Source organism: Hyperolius riggenbachi, chromosome 6, assembly GCF_040937935.1.
Source record: "Hyperolius riggenbachi isolate aHypRig1 chromosome 6, aHypRig1.pri, whole genome shotgun sequence".
NCBI lineage: Eukaryota > Metazoa > Chordata > Amphibia > Anura > Hyperoliidae > Hyperolius > Hyperolius riggenbachi.
Genome location: NC_090651.1, coordinates 162,128,518 through 162,148,263, shown reverse-complemented (window position 1 = coordinate 162,148,263; position 19,746 = coordinate 162,128,518). Strand labels below are relative to the sequence as shown.

The 19,746-nt window shown below is 39.4% G+C and overlaps 1 protein-coding gene across 2 annotated transcripts in view; it reads right to left on the bottom strand.

Annotated features, from left to right (window-relative positions):
• The window catches only part of HMCN1 (hemicentin 1), a 482,637-nt gene that overhangs the window by 178,925 nt on the left and 283,966 nt on the right, over positions 1-19,746 (bottom strand). For both annotated transcript variants that reach the window (XM_068240141.1, XM_068240142.1), the window contains exons 59-66: positions 18,380-18,493; positions 18,077-18,279; positions 12,322-12,403; positions 11,907-12,038; positions 7,496-7,645; positions 7,242-7,401; positions 5,257-5,381; positions 1,642-1,819 (exon numbers count right to left, since the gene is read on the bottom strand). In XM_068240141.1, coding sequence (XP_068096242.1) covers positions 1,642-1,819; positions 5,257-5,381; positions 7,242-7,401; positions 7,496-7,645; positions 11,907-12,038; positions 12,322-12,403; positions 18,077-18,279; positions 18,380-18,493 — 1,144 coding nt within the window. The remainder of the gene's footprint in view (positions 1-1,641; positions 1,820-5,256; positions 5,382-7,241; positions 7,402-7,495; positions 7,646-11,906; positions 12,039-12,321; positions 12,404-18,076; positions 18,280-18,379; positions 18,494-19,746) is intronic.

Here is a 19,746-nt window from a genome sequence, read left to right as displayed (position 1 = left end):
TTGCTGGTCTGTTGCGGGTCGGCCAGTTTATCTGGTGAGCGCTCTGTGTATCTATGCTGGTGGAGGCACGTTGGGTGGCACTGTTAACTAAAGGGGTGCACCGGTGACAATACCCAGTTTATCTAAACGGTATCACACTATTGTATTTTTTCTTGTTTTTTAATATACGGTTGGATGCCTGGATATGCTGGTGGAGTGACCGGAGGAATCTTGCTGGCAATGCCAAAAAAACCGCTGACTGCTGATCTGAAAAGATTAGTCGACTGATCTGGTGAGCGTACATTGATATACCTGTGAAAGGATTTGGTCAACCCTGTTAGAAGTGGTTTCATAGTGAAGAGAATACATCTATGAAATGCGGATGGACTTTTTCGGACAGCGTTAGGCTTGCCTCAAAAGGACATTTGAACATTAGGCAGCAGTAGAGCTGTTTTTATGTTTTTATGTTTTTATGATATCTGTTGATCGCTCTGCTTTTATACTTTATTTTTATGCATTGTGAGTGTTGCACACACTTTTTAGGCAGTGAGCGAACCAGATTGTTATAGAAGAGAGGAAAGTAGGGAGTACAGTGAGGAGCGCCAGGTCTTTCATTTTTAATTAGACTTTTGAACACTGTTGCATGTGTACTGTGTACTGTGCCTCACATGTGGCATAAAGCATCTGCAGTGCCGAGTGCCGACATTATAACATGTGCATTATGCAACTGACCTCTGTGAACCTAGCCTCAGTCTGGATTCACAGTGGTCCGTTACATAGCGCACGTTATATTGTGTTGTAATGACTGTGATCTGCAATGGAGACTGGACATAGAGTTTAATACAAAGCCTGCATGCAGCGAGTTAGAATAACGCTATCAGTTGCAGTGCTGTGTGCAGGCCCATAGAATTGTATGGGTAGTGAGTTGACATGCAGAATTATTCTGCAACACAACTGAGCATTATGAATTAGCCCTTAAATTCTATGAAAGTGACTTTGAAAATTGATTCTGCCATTTATCATGTTGACATTGTCCTTCACTAAAATGTTGATACGCTTGTATGTTGAACTGCTAATTCAAACAAGGAGTTGGAAAGAATGCTTTGCCAGAAAAACATGTCTATTAAAAATAAGGGGGCGCAGAGGAAATTTGGCCGCTAGGTGAAGCTGCTACCTAATCATGCATAAGACTAATCATGTAATTCTGCTTAATGCCATTTAGTGCATACACCCTCAAGTTACTGAGAACATTCTAAGGAAAAAAATATAAACGTTTAAAAACCTTTTACCAGAAACAAATATGATTTGGAACTGCAAACCTGAAACTGTGCAAAATCAAAAACCACATATTTGTTCAAAAGTTTCTGACCATGTCACATCAGTGGCATCACTGACCACCATTTTTGCTATCTCACACACAGCTTCCCTTCATCTTTGGGTTGTGAAGCTGATTGCCCAGGGCTCTCTTTCCTTCTATCTCTCAGTGCCATATAATGTATGTATGTATCTTCCACCCCTATGTAAAACTCTGTAGTTCATTGCATCAGTGTTAACCCACTGTCTTGCGCTGTTAACTGTTGTATTGTTTATTTTGTATTGTTGCACCTTGTATTCAGTTGTAGAAAAAAATAATTCATGTACAGAAGTTTCATGAACTTTTACCTTAAGATTTGTCCTGAATTCAGGAGTCGTATTTGTGAAGAAACAGCAAGTGGAAGACCATTCTTCAGCCAGTTGATTTGTGGTAGTGGATCACCAGTTACAATACATTCAATATTTATCGATGTGTCTAAAACTGCTGCCAGTGTCTCTGCTTCATTGTCTGCAATCCTGGGAGGAACTAAAAAGTAGATTAACACCAACAGAATATAAGGCTATAGAAAATACAAATATGAGCTTATAGTCAAAGAGTAGGTAGCACACAGTTATGCCAGCCACACACCTTCCTATTAAATTGCCCTCCCCCAATAAATTTCAGCCACACTAGCAAAATTTGTTATAAAATAGTGGCCAAGAGAAACAGATAAGCCTTTGGTGATCAGCTGGTTTGATTCAATAGGTGCCCATACAATAACTCGATTTCCCGCCAATAGACAGCAAATTCGATCACTGTGATCAAATCTGCTTTGAAATCGATAACACAAACGTGGACCAATTGACCGATTTCCATCTGAAATCGATCAATTCTGTCAACCTGTCCAGGTGGAAAATTTTGCTCGATTGTCGGCAGGTCAGGAATGCAGCGTTAGCGCCGTTTGATTCAGCGACGACCGACGCAGCAATAATCTCACCTGTTCTGTTGGCAGGAGTCCCCAGGTCCGTGCTGTCCCTTGCTCTAGCTGGCTGAATCTTCTCCATCTTCTCTTCACTTCCTGTCCCGTCCTGTGACCAGCGGAAGTTCAAACAGTAAAGGGCACTCTACTGTTTGAACATCCCCTTCTCACAGGACGGGACAGGAAATGAACAGTAGATGAAGAAGGCCAGCCGGAGAAAGGGCTCCGGCAGAACAGGTAATGTTGTATTGCTGCTGACAGGGGGAACAGGAGTGACCTGAGGCAGGTGGCAGTGACAGCGGCAGCTCCACAGATCGTGAATCAATTTCATGCTGAAATCAATTCAAAACCTGTGTGCAGTTTACGGGCAGCCATTAGATACATCTCTGATCAGATTCGATCAGAGTGGGATCTATCTGTTGGTCAATCTGGTGGCAATTGACCAGTATATGGCTGCCATATGTCCCACTGTTCTGAACACCTGCAGTGTGTACAACCAGATTAAAAGTCATGATGTCTATGAATTTTTAATGTATTTTGCATTGCATGATTTGTGCACATATCATTATGAAAAAGGCTCTTTAACCACTTCAGCCTTCAGTCATTTTCACTTTATGAATCCGAGCAATGTTCACCTCCCATTCATTAGCCTATAACTTTCTCACTACTTATCACAATTAACTGATCTATATCTTGTTTTTTCCGCCACCAATTAGGCTTTCTTTGGGTGGTACATTTTGCTAAGAGCCACTTTATTGTAAATGGATTTTAACAGGAAGAATAAGAAAAAAACGGAAAAAATTCATTATTTCTCAGTTTTCAGCCATTATAGTTTTAAAATAATACATGCCTCCATAATTACGTATTGTATTTGCCCATTTGTCCCGGTTATTACACCATTTAAATTATGTCCCTATCACAATGTATGGGGACAATATTTTATTTGGAAATAAAGGTGCATTTTTTCAGTTTTGCATCCATCACTATTTACAAGTTTGAAATTAAAAAAAAAATAGTTGTAGTTTTACTTTTTGGCCACAAGATGGCAGCCATGAGTTTGTTTACATGACCTCACTCTAAGCGTAACATATACCAGAAAGAAAGAGCCAGAAAAAGTGAAACTTCCGAGAGAAGCTGTCGCTTTTTCTGCGGGAGAAAGGAATCAGTGATCGGGCACCATAGCCCGATTCATTGATTCCTGGGCTAACAATCCGTGGCTGGGAGCGCGCGTGCACGCGCGCGATCGGCCGCGGGAGCAAACGGACGCACACATGGCCTCCTGGACGTAGCTACTACGTCCAGGAGGCAAAAGTGGTTAAAGTCAGGAAAGGTCTATTTATATTGTTATATCATGGGATTCATCTTACAAATACACTTATACCAATTTTTGGAGCTTGTTTTATGGGTCTCACACCTTCAATTTACCTTGTAATGATGATAAAATATTATTTCTGTTTATAAATAAATACCTCAAGAGGGGTCCATGGAACCCTTTGTATCTAAGATGTTGCTGCTGTGAGGACTGCTGTGATTAGAAAGATCAGCTTTCAGAACTTCCTCCATCTATTTTGGTGGCCGTGGTAATGGAGGCATTGGAGTACATCACCAGCTGTTATAGCCATGAGGCAGGCTATAGAATAGCTCCTGGGGCAGGGTGGGGGAGGGGAGGACTCACACTTTTCCCCCCACTTTGTAAAGAGCTGAACACCTGTAGTAGCTGAGCCAGCACCACATAACTAGTCATAATACACCTGCTTGTAAAGAAAGATAATGTTGATTTTAGGAATGAAGCACACAGTGAGTTTCGGTACTCGGTGGGAACGTATGCCATGGTAAATGAAGCTTGCTGCAGACCTTCTGAATTAGTCTTGAATAACTTTATTTGTTATTTTTCCAATTTCCTTTTTCCGAGGAATCTTCTTTTGTCATTGTTTGCATTCTCTTAATGGCCAATTACTTCAGAGTTGACTTGGATCTATTGGACAAATCAGAGATTACTGAATTTTACAGTGGTAATCAGAATACCATGGGAATTTTAGGCCAGTCACAAGAATTGGGAATACTCTGTAGTTTGTGATTGATCTAAAATTACCATGGTAATCTGATTTTCGCAGAAAAATTTTGCATTCTCTGATTGGTCCAATACTTCAGAGTTCTGTGGTTGGGCTAAAATTACCAAGTTGCAGCAATGCTTTATTTCCACAGAAATCTGATTTTCTTTCTTTTTTTTTATTCCTGAGGAGTCTTTTTGTATTCCCTGGTTGTCCAAATACATCTGAGTAAAGTCGGAAGTATTAGAGCAATCAGAGAATGCAAAATGTTACCACAGTAGTCAGAATACCATGGAAATTATAGGCCACTAGTAGACCCAAGCCCGTTTAAAAACGGGCTCTAGGTATTTTTCCGGCAGCCACAGCCGCCAGAGTGCATGCGCGTGCACGCTGCACCCGCACCCGCCCATCCTGCTCGCCCGCACCCGCCCACCTTGCTTGTCCTTCCAGCTCCCTGGTCCCAGCTGTCCGTTACTGCGCACATGCGCAGTAACAAAAAACCTGGGACACAGGGACAGCTGGCTGCTGGACGCAGTGACAGTTAGGTTTTATTAGGTAGGATTCACAAGACTCAAAAATACTTAGTAGTATCCAAGTCTTGTAATTGGTCTAAAATGACACCGGTAATCCAATTTTCACTGAAAAATTCTGCATTCTCTGATTGGTCCAATGCTTCAGAGTTTGGTGATTGGGCTACAATTACCGAGTTGCAGTAATGCAGTATTTCTGCGGGAATCCGATTTCCATTTTCCTATTAGAAAGGACAATATGTGATTGGAAATGTGGCAATTTCAATGCTGCGGAATCCGAATGAGCATCCCTAGTTATAAATGAAAGGCAGATTCCATCTAAAATGCCCATCAATAGCAAAGATGCATTTCTATTTTAAATTTAGCTTACAGCTTTACAGCTACACAAACACAGTTTATCATCCGGACACTTGGCATACATACCATGCACATTGACGTGGAAGATTCTGTCATCTTCACCTGCTGAATTGATAGCCACACAGGTATATTTTCCTATATCATCTGTCTGAATGTTGAAAATAGATAATATTTCCCCATTTGCAGTGTCACTTTAGAATTCAGAAGAAAAATATAACAGTAAGCATGTTATTGTTTCCTTATACTTCAGTCATTAATCCTAATTTTGCTGGATTACACTTCTGCTTGGCACATATTATAAGCAACCACAACACTAAATAGTCATGTTTTTATCACATTTTTATGTTCACCACTAAATCTATTATTATTTTAGTATCCCTCTGCAATTTCCTGCATTTTCTGCAGAACTTGTTCCTAAAATATGATCTAATCTTTGTCTCATAAATGATTTACCAGAACATAACAAATAAAGGTGGTTTTATTTCACAGTCAACCCACATCATTCAACAATAACAGTGTAAACTTGCACACTCATTGCTTGTAAATTATGCTACAGTCTACTCTTAAAGAGAACCTGTACTGAGTAAAATTATTTAAAATAAACACATGAGGTAACTTCAAATGAACATTACATAGTTACCTCACCATCAGTTCCTCTCAGAAGCTCACCATTTTCTTCTGACAGTGATCGCTTCGAGTTCTGACAACATTTTGTCAGAATTGAAATATATCAGTTGCTGTCAGTTATTTATAGCTGAGAGGACAACTAAATGTGCAAGGTAACATCTATGTTTCCCTATGGCTCAAGTGGGCGATATGACAGTTTAACAGTGTGCTGACCAGAAAGCTGTTATGGGGTAATGACCATTTTCAAAATGGAGGACAGAGAATTCCCTTGATCACAGTGAACAAACAGGACGCGGGAAAGGAGAAAGAGATTAAGGAGTAGACTACACGGGAGGTAAGTATGACCTGTGTATGGTTATTTTGACTTTTAATTTTCAGTTCAGGTTTTCTTTAAACTTAGGTTTTTGTTTTCTTATGTGAATATCCTTTTATTCACAACCACGTCCTGAAGTCTATCAAGAATATTGATCAGGCTGGATAGAGAATTTCCAGTGGGGCAGGGCAGGAGTGGTGGTTGATCAATGGGCCATAGCATTTCTTCCCACTGAGATCTATTGAAAATCAGTGTGCTGTGTGTTATGAATTCCTTCTCTAATCAGATTCCTATTGGAGAGGGATCAAACATTTTGTCACATCGGGTGGCGATCTATAAGTATATGGCTAGCTTAAGTCTCTTGCTGGGAGATGACCATTAAAGTCCCATCACCTCTTCTTTGAGTGTAGTATAAATTATAATTCCGATGTGGCACATGATCATGTGATCAGTTTGTAAGTGTCTAATTGTCTTGTGGCAACTATGTGAGCACCATGTGTCAAAAATGAAGTTGAATAGGCAGCAAGGTTATTGAATATTACAAAGTTTTGAAACTGATAACCAACTTAGTTCAAAGTATAGGAATATGTAAGTACGGTAGGTTTAATTACTATTCTTTTTTATATTTTAAATCAAATGTTGAAATTTTTTTAAGGTATGTTACATTAATCGTCATTGAAGAAAACAGGGAAACAAAGAATGTAAATTTGCCTACACATTCCATGTGCCCACAATCATGTGCAGTGTGTAAAAATTGGTACTTAAAAAATGGTAGTAGCATAATTAGCATGTGAACATGAAATATGACAATTAGGAATAAAAAAAATAACAATAATTTAAACACATGTGAAGAAAAATAAACAGAATTACATGACTATTATAATTAATCATTTATAATAATTTAGTGGATAGATTATAATGCATGCTTGACTCTTAAAAAGTTACCAATTAAGATAAATCCCCTTCAAAAAAATATTTTTGAAAGATTGAATTTTTTGCTAAAAGGGTTGTAATGAAAAATGATAAAAGTATCTTATAAGGCAACTTCTTTGTCTCTTCTAAAAGAATTACTGTGTTGTCATGATATCTCCTATAAGTAGCATTATCTCACCTAATACTGATGCGATCAGTGGTGTTGATATGTGTGTCATCCTTTAGCCAATGAACAACAGGTGCAGGAACCCCACTGGCTTTACATATCAGCTTCACGTCTTCATCAGGTACTGCAAAGATTTCATTTGGTGTTTCAGATCCAGAAATGCTAGGGGGAACTTCAAAAATTAACATTATTATTATATTTTATCATAGTTTGCGTTGTTAATGTAGTCATGTAGGAGTAAGCATATGATTGGCTTAATAACTTGCCTTGAATAGTCAGGATGAAGTTTTTCTGAGCTTTGCCTGCAATGTTGGATGCAATACACATATAATGTCCACTGTCTGCCAGCTGAGCTCTGGTTATCTTCATAATGCTTCCTCCAGAAAGAAAGTGTGTTTCCAAGGATCCTGAATAAGCTATATAAGTAGCAAGACATTTTAGAGCGTAACCTCAGGCAAATAACCGAGCAGCTAGTATGCATGCATGTGAACCATTTTACATGTCAAAATATGCATATATCCATAAATGTTCAGAAATTAAGACGCTGCAAATTCACAAACCTATTTATAACTATATGTAAGGACACGTCTAGGACACTACAGTGCCAATCATTTGTTTTTAGTTAATTTGGGTGAGTTTTACAAACTTAAATCAATAGTACCTACTCTAGACAAACTGTGTCATAATTAAAATAAGCTTAAAATGAAATCAAAGTTCTGTTCTTCCACACAGAAAAACAACTGCCTCTGATATATACAGCTAATTACTGGTGCTGGAAAAGGAATATTATTTTTCATAACATAGAATCAAAATATGTAGAGCATTGATTCTTGTTTTTTTTTTTTTTTTTAATCTAAAATTAGAATTTCAAATTAACCACCCGAGGACCACAGTGCTAAAGACCAGGCCATGTTTTACTAAAATGGCCCTGCAGCTTTAAGGGATCGCTGCAGGGCCGCACAACACAGCACACAAGTGATTTCCCCCCGTCTGTGTGAGTAAGACACTACTGACCGGAAAGATCAACAGGACTGTCAGGCAACTGGTATTGTTTTAAGTCACTGTGGGTTCCTTTTAAGCCACTGCATTTAGGTTAAGTTTTCTGTCTAAAATCTGACTACACTAACTGCATGTTTGTTTCAGTGGTATAATTAAGGCACTACTAAAGACAGAAAGGTCAGCAGGACTGCCAGGAAATTAGCATTGTCTAATACTTGGCATACACGGTCAGATTTATGCGCTGGATCGGGCCGCTGGCTCGATCGCGGTGTATCCCCGCTCAACACTGCCGGCGCCGGGATCAACCCCCACTCGTCCCCGCGGGTGCTCCTTATCTTCCGCTCCTTTTCTTTCCATTGTCCGCCCGAGGGTATTGAGCAGGGAATCGAGCGCCTCGCTGATCAGACCTTTAGGAAATTATCAGTCGAGCCATCAGAGGCTCGATTGATAAGGGGGACATGAGCCGTGTATGCCCAGCATAAGGGAAAATAAAAAATGGCATAACCCTCACTACTGGTTCACTTTACATTCTTCAAAGATTCATTATTACTGACTATGATCAGATCTATCACAACAACTGCAAAAAGGTTGTCTTGTGATGTACACATAGGATTGCATAAATCATCATTGTGTTACAACAATCTGGTATCTAGCTTCACAAGTAGTTGTAGAGCTAAGTACATTACATCTATCATTTCTGCACATCCATAGAAAATTAAGTTAATTATAGACTGAATGTAAAATCTTAACATGCTGATTTTGACTGGACCAAAAATGACAGTATCTGTCATAAGATCACTGTTCTCTAGACATACACACCATATACTTCTCATTTACAGCACCAGCTACAAAACAACAAGTGAAAAACCTAATAAAATATCGTTCCTTGAAAGGTTTGTCACCCCAACACCTTCAGAACAACCTCAGTCTAGATGCACTGACAGATCACAATTTAGGCATTGAATCCATGGTCTTTAAATATAACCACGATGTCTCAGCCACTTTTGACTCCATAGCTCCCTTAATGATTAAATGTTCCACACCATTACATCACACTTGCCGGTTTGACAACTCTGTAAAGGAACTAAAGAAACAGGGACGTAGACTAGAATGACAGTGGTGCAAACATCAGTCCCCTGAAGACAAAATTTCCCTTATTGCTCTCTGAATAAAAATTAAACGCTGATCAACAAAAATAAGTCCTTATTCCTGTCTTCCGAGATTGCAAATGCAGCCAACAGACCTGCTAAACTTTTCCACATGGTTGACAATCTCTGCAATCCATCTTGCCGGAAATCCAGCATCAGGCCTTCACAGGACCTGTGCGAGAAATTTTCCCACTTCTCCTCAGACAAAGTCTCCTCCAAACCTATGCAGAGCCGTATAATGGATGCAAAAATAGCCTACCATCATGGTCTGACTTCAAGGTAATAACTGAAAAAGACATCTTGGATATCCTCTCAAACCTTTGCCAGACTACCTACGATCTGGCCCCACTAAGTTCATGTTGAAATGCCCTGAGCTATTTACACCGGTATTCGACAAAATAGTCAATGGTTCCTTGCAAGAAGGGTGGTTTCCCTCTGGTCTGAAAGAAGCAATAGTCAGGTCACTACTCAAGAAACCATCCTTAGACCCAGATGCACCAAACAGCTACAGACCTGTCTCAATCCTCCCCCTTCTAGGGAAAATTATTGAAAAGGTTGTCTACCTCCAACTTGAAGCCAGGCTCTCCAGAAACAGCATCCTTTACCCTCTTTAATCTGGCTTCAGGAAATATCACAGCTGTGAAACAGCCCTCACCTAGATTTGCAATGATCTGCTCATGGCAAGAGACAAAGACCAATGTTCCATCCTGATTTTGCTTAGCCTCTCAGCGGCTTTTGACACAAGTGATCATGAAATCTTTCTTAACAGGCACCAAGAGTATTGTGGAATAGATGGCATTGTTCTCTGGTGGTTCAACTTCTTCCTGGCCGGCAGAACACAAAGGGTAGCCTTAGGACCTTTCCTCTCCAACCCTGTATCACTAAAATATGGTGTACCCCAGGGCACAATATTATCCCCTGTAATTTTCACCATATACATGCTGCCACTTGGAGAAATCATACAAAAACATGGCCTGACATATCATTGCTATGCTGATGACACCCAGCTATATTTGCCATTCAAACCTGGCGTCACAGACCCTACTCCCCTAAAAAATGCACGTTTAGCTGAGCTTCAGGAGTAGATGAATATTGACTGGCTAAAACTTAATGCTGACAAAACTGAGGTTCTTGTTATCGAAGGTCAGGGCTCAACAGCAAAGCAACCCCAGTCTCAACCAGCACCGCTAAAGATAAGGAGCTCAGACCTGAACAACTCAGACTGTGTGCGCAGCCTGGGAGTACTGATTGATAGGAAATTAAGCTTCAGGAATCAAATCTCAGCTGTTGTGAAACATTCTTTCTTTCACCTAAGGAATATTGCAAGGATTAAACTCCTCATTCATTCAGAGGATCTTCCAAACCTAGTGCAAGCCTTCATCACATCAATGTTGGACTACTGCAATGTTATCTACACAGGCCTTCCAAAGAAAGACCTATGCCACCTGCAATTAGTATAGAATGCCGCCGCAAGGCTGTTAACGAGCCAACCCTGCCATTGCCACATAACAACAACCCTGTGTTCACTCCACTGGCTACCGAGAAAATCGAGAATTTTGTTTAAGATTGGCTTACTGGCATTCAAATCCTTGCACAATCTGGGCCCTGGATACCAGAAGGACTTGTTGCAACTGCATCACACCCCCCACAATCTTGGCTCAAAAGGATGTAACACCTTGGTCATCCCCAGAGTCCACCTCAAGACCTTTAGAGACAGAGCATTCTGTCATGCTGCCTCTACACTTTGGAACTCCCTGCCACACTTAATCAGGAAAGCCCCATCCCTGGAAGCATTTAAGTCTAAACTGAAAACCCACCTCTTCAGTCTGGCATTTATGAACACCTGACTATTTCCTCTGTAACACAGTCCAGCCTGCAATCCTGTATTGATCTGAGACTCAACTATGCGCTTTGAGTCCTATGGGAGAAAAGCACTTTACAAATGTTATTGTATTATATTGTATTGTACAGTATATACCATTACAGTTTTTGAATTGCTCACCAAATATGCTAATGCACATATAATTTATTCACTAGACACATTAGGAATCATGTAGGCTGATCCTCCACACTTCCATCTCTTGGTAAAATCACCACAGAGGATATGAAGTATGGTCTGGTGTTAGTCGAGGAGCAGAAATGGAGACAAACCAACAAACGATGATTCTGGGGATACCTTTAATGACTAACTGTACTTGGTTTATTGCAAGCTTTCAAAACTATAAGTTTCTTCTTCAGGCATTATACGTATTATGGTACAGTTCTTCATAATGCCTGAAAAATAAACCTAACATTTTAAAAGCTTGCAATAAACCATGTACAGTTAGTCATTAAAGGTATCCCCGGAATCAACGTTTGTTGGTTTGATGTCTGCAGAGAAGATATAAAATTTGAGTGTAGTAGAGGTCCAGCATTGGGGACAAGATTAGAAATAGGGGTTTATGATATATTTGTAGAGCTCTTTTCAAATCTTACAGTAGTTTTATAATAAAATTAGCAATAATATATCCCTCACCAGTGGGATACTTACTTATCTGATTTCCATCCTTAAGCCAGGTTATTGTTGGTGTAGGAATACCATAAGAATGACATGATAAGGTAACTGAGTTTTGGATGACTCCATTGTGGTACTCCTCCTGGGGGCCTTGTATACTGGGTAGCACTGGAAAAAAAAATACTTTGATGGACGGACAGCTTAGTAACTTAAAGTTACATTGTTATACTAAAAAATCCTCTATTAATCTTAGCCTAACTATTGTAAAATGTAACAAGTTCTTTAGCAAAGCAGAAGTTTTAGATGCTGTTGTCTTATTTAATTTTCTTGTCAATATTGAATTAAATGAGAAACTACTATCCTTTTATTTCTTTTTGGTTATTGTTGCCAAACACTCAAAAGTGACATCTACAATTTTCTAACATTTTTTTCTGCATGTAAGTTAGCTTACCATGAACATTCAGCAGGAACTTTTTCTTGTCTTGTCCAACAACATTGGTTGCAACACACTCATATTCTCCCACATCAGATACCTGAAACACGTATGTACACATGTCAATCAGCAGTAGGCTCTCATGGATATCTGCAGACTATTACAGTATATACTTGTACTCCATATTTCTGTTTATATAAATAAAGACAAAGTGGAACACAATGGCTTATCTGTCTTATTTACATTAATTAGATAGCTAATTGATTTAAGAGCAATATTATGTACAGAGTTATCATGTAATAAAGGTGCCTATTAAAAAGGGCACACCATAGACATCAATGTTAAGTTTTTTTCATTTAGCGATAACTGTATAAAAAGGCTGCTGATTAATAAAAAAAACAATTATATAATTTATGAATCGCTTGTTATCTTTTACTTTCATTTCCATACCAAATTTATTGATTACAATAACCCATTATTTAACAAATAATATTTTCTAAACTGTATAATTGTTTTAAAACTGTTCCCTATGCTTTCTCAGAAAAAAACAGTTTACATTTCAACTTTTTGTACCACAATAAGCAGCTTCCACTATTTTCACCTATGTTACAAATGATCGTTTTTCAACAAACTTACTTAAACTTATATATAATATTAAAAACGTTTATTTTAACATTATATAATACCCAGTTATTTTTTTTATTTAATGTTAAATAAAACCATAAACAATCATGCACCAATTTATTTTACACAAACAAAACAGGGGATTAAGGTTAGGTACCACCAGGGGGTGTTAGAGTTAGACACCACCAAGGGGGTCTTATGGTTAGGCACCACTAGGGGGGTCTTAGAGTTAGGCACCCCCAGGGGGTCTTAAGGTTAGGCACCGCGGGGCGTCTTAAGGTTGGGCACCACCGGGGAGTCATAGGGCTAGGCCTCACCAGGGCAGGGTTCTGCGTGAGAGGTTAGGTTATAGTAAAATATTGATAAGTATTAAAGATATTTTACTATATGAACACATGTACAGTAGAATCTTTTTATAATTAACTCCAAAGGACCAGGAAAAGTAGTTTATTATAACAGAAGTTTACTATATCAGAATTGGCCATGCACTGTATATTTATACAGGTGCATTTGCTGGTACCTGAGGACTGAGTTTACCGTATCCAGAGGTTTACTATATCAGAGTTTACTATAATGAGATTCTACTGTAGTACAATATCAGTATAATAAACAATATTTTATCAATTTACTAGTCCTCATTTTAGTAAACATAAAAATAGAGGTTACAGTGGGGAATACTAGTATCATAAGTATTATAAACAATATTTTACATTGCATCTTTGCTTCCATTTTACTAAACGATAACTTACTTTAATATCATTAACATCTGGTGCCCCTTTTAACCGAAGCGCTTAATATATGTGCGCTGTACAGACTACAGCTTTTATAAATGCAGCATTATATGGCAAATGTTTGTAGAATTCTGAGCACTGAAATTCAGGTTAGTGTAATAGGGAAGTATTGCATTCATTTAGGGACAGGAAGGTGAATGAAGGTGGGGTAGATAGTGGAGATATGAGTGAGGAAGACTATGACAAATAAAGATAGAAATGTGTGTGAGAAAGTGTGTGTGAGCATGTGTGAGCTTGTGGTGGGTTTTGTTCCACACCAGCACTGTGTCTGAATACTACCCTGAGCAGGAATTTTGCCTGGGGAGCTGAAGTTAATTGTAAGAGGTAATCTATGAAGAAGTAGAGCTGCTGCACGGGGGAGACCTGGCTTCAAGTGGGGAAGGAAGGTCATAGATAGGGGGCCGTACAGGAAGTGAGATACGGCACATTGAAGGAAGGTCTGTTGGAGATACGGGTACTTCTAAGTTTGGTAATGCTGCTGCAAATAGGAGGAGACCTACATATGGATGGAAGAAAGGCAGATGAAACAAGGAAGTTGGCCTAGTGATGAAATTAATACATGACAATACCTTTTAAGAAACAATAAATAGAGCTGAGGATGCAAAATAATGTGCTCAGGGCAGCATGCTGGGCTATATTGTGAGGTGGAATGGATAGGACACAGAGAGTAGTGTTATGACACACAGGCGCACACTGTCTCACAAAAAAATTACTTAATATAATTTTGCAGAATATATTAGCAATTATTAAACTATAACAGAGCAAGAAGGAAATCCTGTGATGCAGCACATTTTCTTAGTGAGTATATATGCAAATTATTGCTTTATGATCCTGAAAAGCCAGGCATAAACCCATAGCCACTGGTGTATAGTATACCTATAGCCTAATATTTTTTTTAAAAACCATACTAATCCAACTGGTAGCTGTTTCAGGCTAGGTTTGGCTTCATCAGTGGCATGAATGGGCATACACTGATTTGGCTCCATGTGTAGGACTTGGAAAATAGAATATTTCTACTGAATATCTAGTTAAGATATGGCAAACCATAAGCACCAGAATGTTGTAAGGGACTAAAAGTAACCCAAATGACCCCCAGACACTATTTAAAATGCCTAGTTTCCGAAGTCCTTCCCACAGAACCATAGAAATGCTACATGTTTCTGCTTCTACAAATGTAAAGCTATTACAACTGATATTTACAAGTGAATTTAGTGACTAGTACTCCATGCTGAGACCTCTGGAGAAAGAAGATTCTAGAGGAAAATTAATAATGTGATATGATTAATGGTCTCTTTGACTATATTTGGATTGCAGGCTCTGGCCCCTTTAAGGACCAGTGCCTTTTTAAATTCACTACTTCCTGATCACTGTGATTGGCTCACAGCGATCAGGGAGTCATCAGGAGCCAATGAAGATGGCTCCTGACCGAGGTATGGAACTCAGCTGTCTTTAGGCAGCTGCATTTTTTATTGGTGGATGACTCCTCTTCACAATTTGGAATAGAACTCCCTCGTGCCTTATATGAACTGGGCTTCTTCCAATCAATCAGCTCTGCTACTCACAGGAAAGGTCACACTCTGGACCTTATATTCCATACTGGGCTGTCAATAGCCAATGTGGACATGAATCCTGTTGCCTGGTCAGACCATCACACTATCCACTTCTCCCTCTCAATACCAGCTGTCAAATACCAGTTCAAGAAACAAATAAAATCAATATATCCGAGATAACCTTAGCTTTGATGAACTGACTGACTCCAGCTTGGACCCTAATACTCTGGTGTTTAAATACAACAAATGTGTGTCCTCCACCTTTGAGACCATTGCTCCTCTGTGCATCAAATATCTTACTTCACACCATCATGCACAGTGGTTTGATAACTCTATAAAAGAGCTGAAAAGACATGGCCGAAAACTTGAGAGACTGTGGCGCAAATCTCAACCCCCAGAAGAAAAACATGCCTTAATCCTCCACTTGAAGAACTACCAAAAGGTAATCACGGGAAAAAAAAATCATCCTTTCTATCACAAGAGATTGCAAATGCAGTTAGGTTATGCTAATTGAAAAAGCTGTATACCTCCAGCTAGAAGCCAAAATCCTACAAAACAACAGTTATGACCCATTCCAGTCTGGCTTCAGGAAACACCACAGCACTGAAACTGCCCTCATCCAAATATGCAACCACCTGCTCATGGCAAGAGACAGAGGAGAGTGCTTGATCCTCATACTGCTAGACCTTTCTGCAGCCTTTGATACTGTTGACCATGACATCTTGATAAACAGGCTACAGGAATACTGCGGCATTGATGGCATAGTTCTTCAGTGGTTCCAATCCTTCTTGAGTGGCAGAACCCAAAAAGTGTCTATGGGGCCCTTGCTGTCCACTCCTGTACCACTTAAGTACGGGGTACCCCAGGGCTCAATCCTCTCTCCCCTGCTTTTCACGATTTACATGTTACCGCTTGGAAAACTAATCCAACAACCTAGCCTGACATACCACTGCTATGCGGACGACACCCAACTATATCTTTCCTTCAAGCCTGGTGTGACAGACCCAACTCTAACTATAAACGCCTGCTTACGTGAACTACAGCAATGGATGAATGACAACTGGCTGAAACTGAATGCAGACAAAACTGAAGTCCTTCTGATCGGAGGGCAGCGCAGGACACCAAAACAACTTGCAGTCTTCACCACTAGGAATAGGAGGCATGGATCTACGCAGCTCTGATCATGTGCGTAGCCTGGGAGTTCTAATTGATGGGGATTTAAACTTCAGAACTCACATCTCTGCTGTGGTGAAATCATCCTATTTTCACCTTAAGAACATCGCAAAAATCCAGCACCTCATCCCCCCAGAAGATCTACCAACTTTAGTTCATGCCTTTATTAACTCCCGACTGGACTACTGCAATGCTCTCTACACTGGCCTTCCAAAAAAGGTCTTATACCGCCTACAGCTGATACAGAATACTGCTGCCAGACTGCTAACCAACCAACCCCATCACTGCCACATAATGCCAGTCCTGCACTCCCTTCACTGGCTACCTATAGAATGGAGGGTCCTATTCAAGATCGGCCTACCGACATTTAAATCCCTGAATAATCTGAGCCCTGGATACATGAAAGATATGTTGCAGCTATGTAGCAATCCCCACATTCTCAGATCCACAGGTTCTAATAATCTAGTCATACCCAGAGTCCACTTGGAAACTTTTGGTCCCAGAGCCTTCTGTCATGCTGCCCCTACGTTTTGGAACTCCTTACCTCAACAGATCAGGACAGCTCCATCCCTGGACGTGTTTAAATCCAGACTGAAAACCCACCTGTTCAGTTTGGCATTTGCAGAAATATAACTTTTGTTGTGTGAATACTTCATCCTACTACCAATTACTGAATCTGAGAGAGCCTAAGTGCTTTGAGTCCTATGGGAGAAAAGCGCTATAGAAATGTTATTGTATTGTATTGTATTGTATATAAGGAAATGGGTCTGTGCACAGGAGCTGCCGGTGTTAAAACTATGCTGCATGAGGCTTAAGCAGCCACCCGCAAGTGCGACATAGTTTTAACTAGCAGCAGTCCCAATCCAGTTATTGTGTCAGCTATATGTAAATATTTAAATTATATAAACTATTAAAGCTGAAAGCCAGTTTTATGTTAACTTTGGAGGAATTGCAGAAATTCCTTTGTTTTTTTTTATGATATACTGCTTCCTGTGCTCTTCATTTGAGAGAATATTGTTCACTTCCTATCCTGACAACAAGTGCATGAAAACTTCTAAAACAGTAACAGGGAAAAAGGACAACAAACTCTCGCCTCCTTGCAAAGCACCCTTGTCTCAAAGTTAAGGACAAAAGTCTCTTCATCACCTCTGTGTGCCATAAATTAGAGGTGTAGGTAATTGTATGGTAGCTTATAGTTTAATTAGGTCAACCCTTTTAATAAAGCCCTGGCCAAAATGATTATGTTTCAGAGCCTTACTTGTCACCTAGGATTTCCACTGCATTAGATAAATGGACCAATGAAAAGCCTCAGACATTACTTTAGCTTTCAGTGATATTTTACAAAGATGTTTCTGTGACAAAAAATATGTATAAAATAATTTATATGGAATATATGGCTTTGTTATGATGACTGGTAATTACCTGATGCATTCCTGAAGTGACACTGTAGGCCATAGGCATGCTCCAAGGCCATTAAGAATTATGAATATTTGCCATCAGGATATTTCCAAATTGCTGGTTAATGCAGCATACCACAGCATTAGGAAATCAAGTGCAGTGTATAACAGATATAATTGAAACATATCAGAACATACACTAAAATAAAACCTCCTCAATTGGCCTCTCCTTTAGTACCTGAACATTTTTGATTTGCAGTACTTGCCCTTCTTCCAAGAATACATAATTTGTGGATTCCAAGAGCATTTGACCATTTTTATACCAGCTGATGATAGTCTGTGGGATGGCATTTGCTCTGCATTCCAGTGATGCAGATGTAGCTATCTGAACATTGACATCTGTGCTGGAATCTCTGCCACCACCCATGATAATAGGAGCAACTGCAACAATAACACAAGAATAAGATCATCTCAGTTACTGTCTTCTCAATTTGCCACTGATGATATATAATTACATAATTCTGCATCTGTAAAAACCAACCAAAAACATTAAGATAGAATGACTTCTTGCTTTCTCCAGCTAGATTCGTGGCTACACAAGCATATTCTCCAGCATCTGTTAGTTTTGTTTTAGGAATTTGCAGTGTCCGGCCACCTAGTAGAAACACAATATTTATTACAATGAGAACAATTAATGTATTATTCTAGTAACACAATCGTTTGCGAATGCCACTGACAATTATTTTAATTTATAAGCCTGAAACAACTGTCTGAAAGTGATGCACAACTGTCAATAGCACCAACAGCAAATCTGTAGTTTAGTGCAAATCAATAAAAATAAATGGTCACAAATATCTAGTTTTAGTAGTCAAGGCTTTGCTTAAACTATCGTGGAAGATGTAACCATGGAGTGCATATATATATATATATATATATATATATATATATATATATATATATATATATATACACACTGTATATTTACAATATATATATATATTAGTGCAATGCAAGGAAAGGTTTTTATCCCTTCTTGCAAGATGCCCCCTCCCCACTTCCTCCACTGGCAGGCACAGTGGGCTATTGTAGTAAGTGGAAAGAGTTGAATCCCCACAATTGCAGTCATCACCTGTTCTTCACCAGTTGCTATATTAAAGGGAACCTGAACTGAGTAAAATTATTTAAAATAAACACATGCGGTAACTTAAAATGAACATTACATAGTGACCTTGCCATCAGTTCCTCTCAGAAGCTCACCATTTGCTTCTTACAACGGCCCCTCCCAGTTCTGACAACATTTTGTCAGAACTGAAATAAATCAGTTGCTGTCAGTTATAGCTGAGAGGGCAACTGATGTGCCAGGTAATGTCTGTTTCCCTATGGCTCAAGTGGGCGATGTCAGGGCCTATTTCCACTACAGATTGGATGCAGAATGGATGCAGAAAAACTGACTCCAATGAAAGCCTATGGGCCTGTTTCCACTAAACGCGATTTTTCTGATGCAGATTTTCCCATAGGCATTCATTGGAGTCAGTTTTTTCTGCATCCATTCTGCATCAATTCTGCTTCCAATCTGCGTGTAGTGGAAATAGGCCCTTACAGTTTAACAGTGTGCTGACCAGAAAGCTGTTATGGGGTAATAGCCAATTTCAAAATCGAGGACGGAGAATTCCATTGATCACAGTGGGCAAACAGGACACGGGAGAGGAAAAAGAGATTGAGGAATAGACTACACAGGAGGTAAGTATGACCTGTGCATGTTTATTTTGACTCTTAATTTTCAGTTCAGAACAGGTTTTCTTTAACATGAGGCTGGAATTGATTTGCTAATGTACAATTGTGACAATTTTTTAAATATATGGGTTGCTGAAGATACAAGCTGGACCCAGAAGAGTTATATATACAATC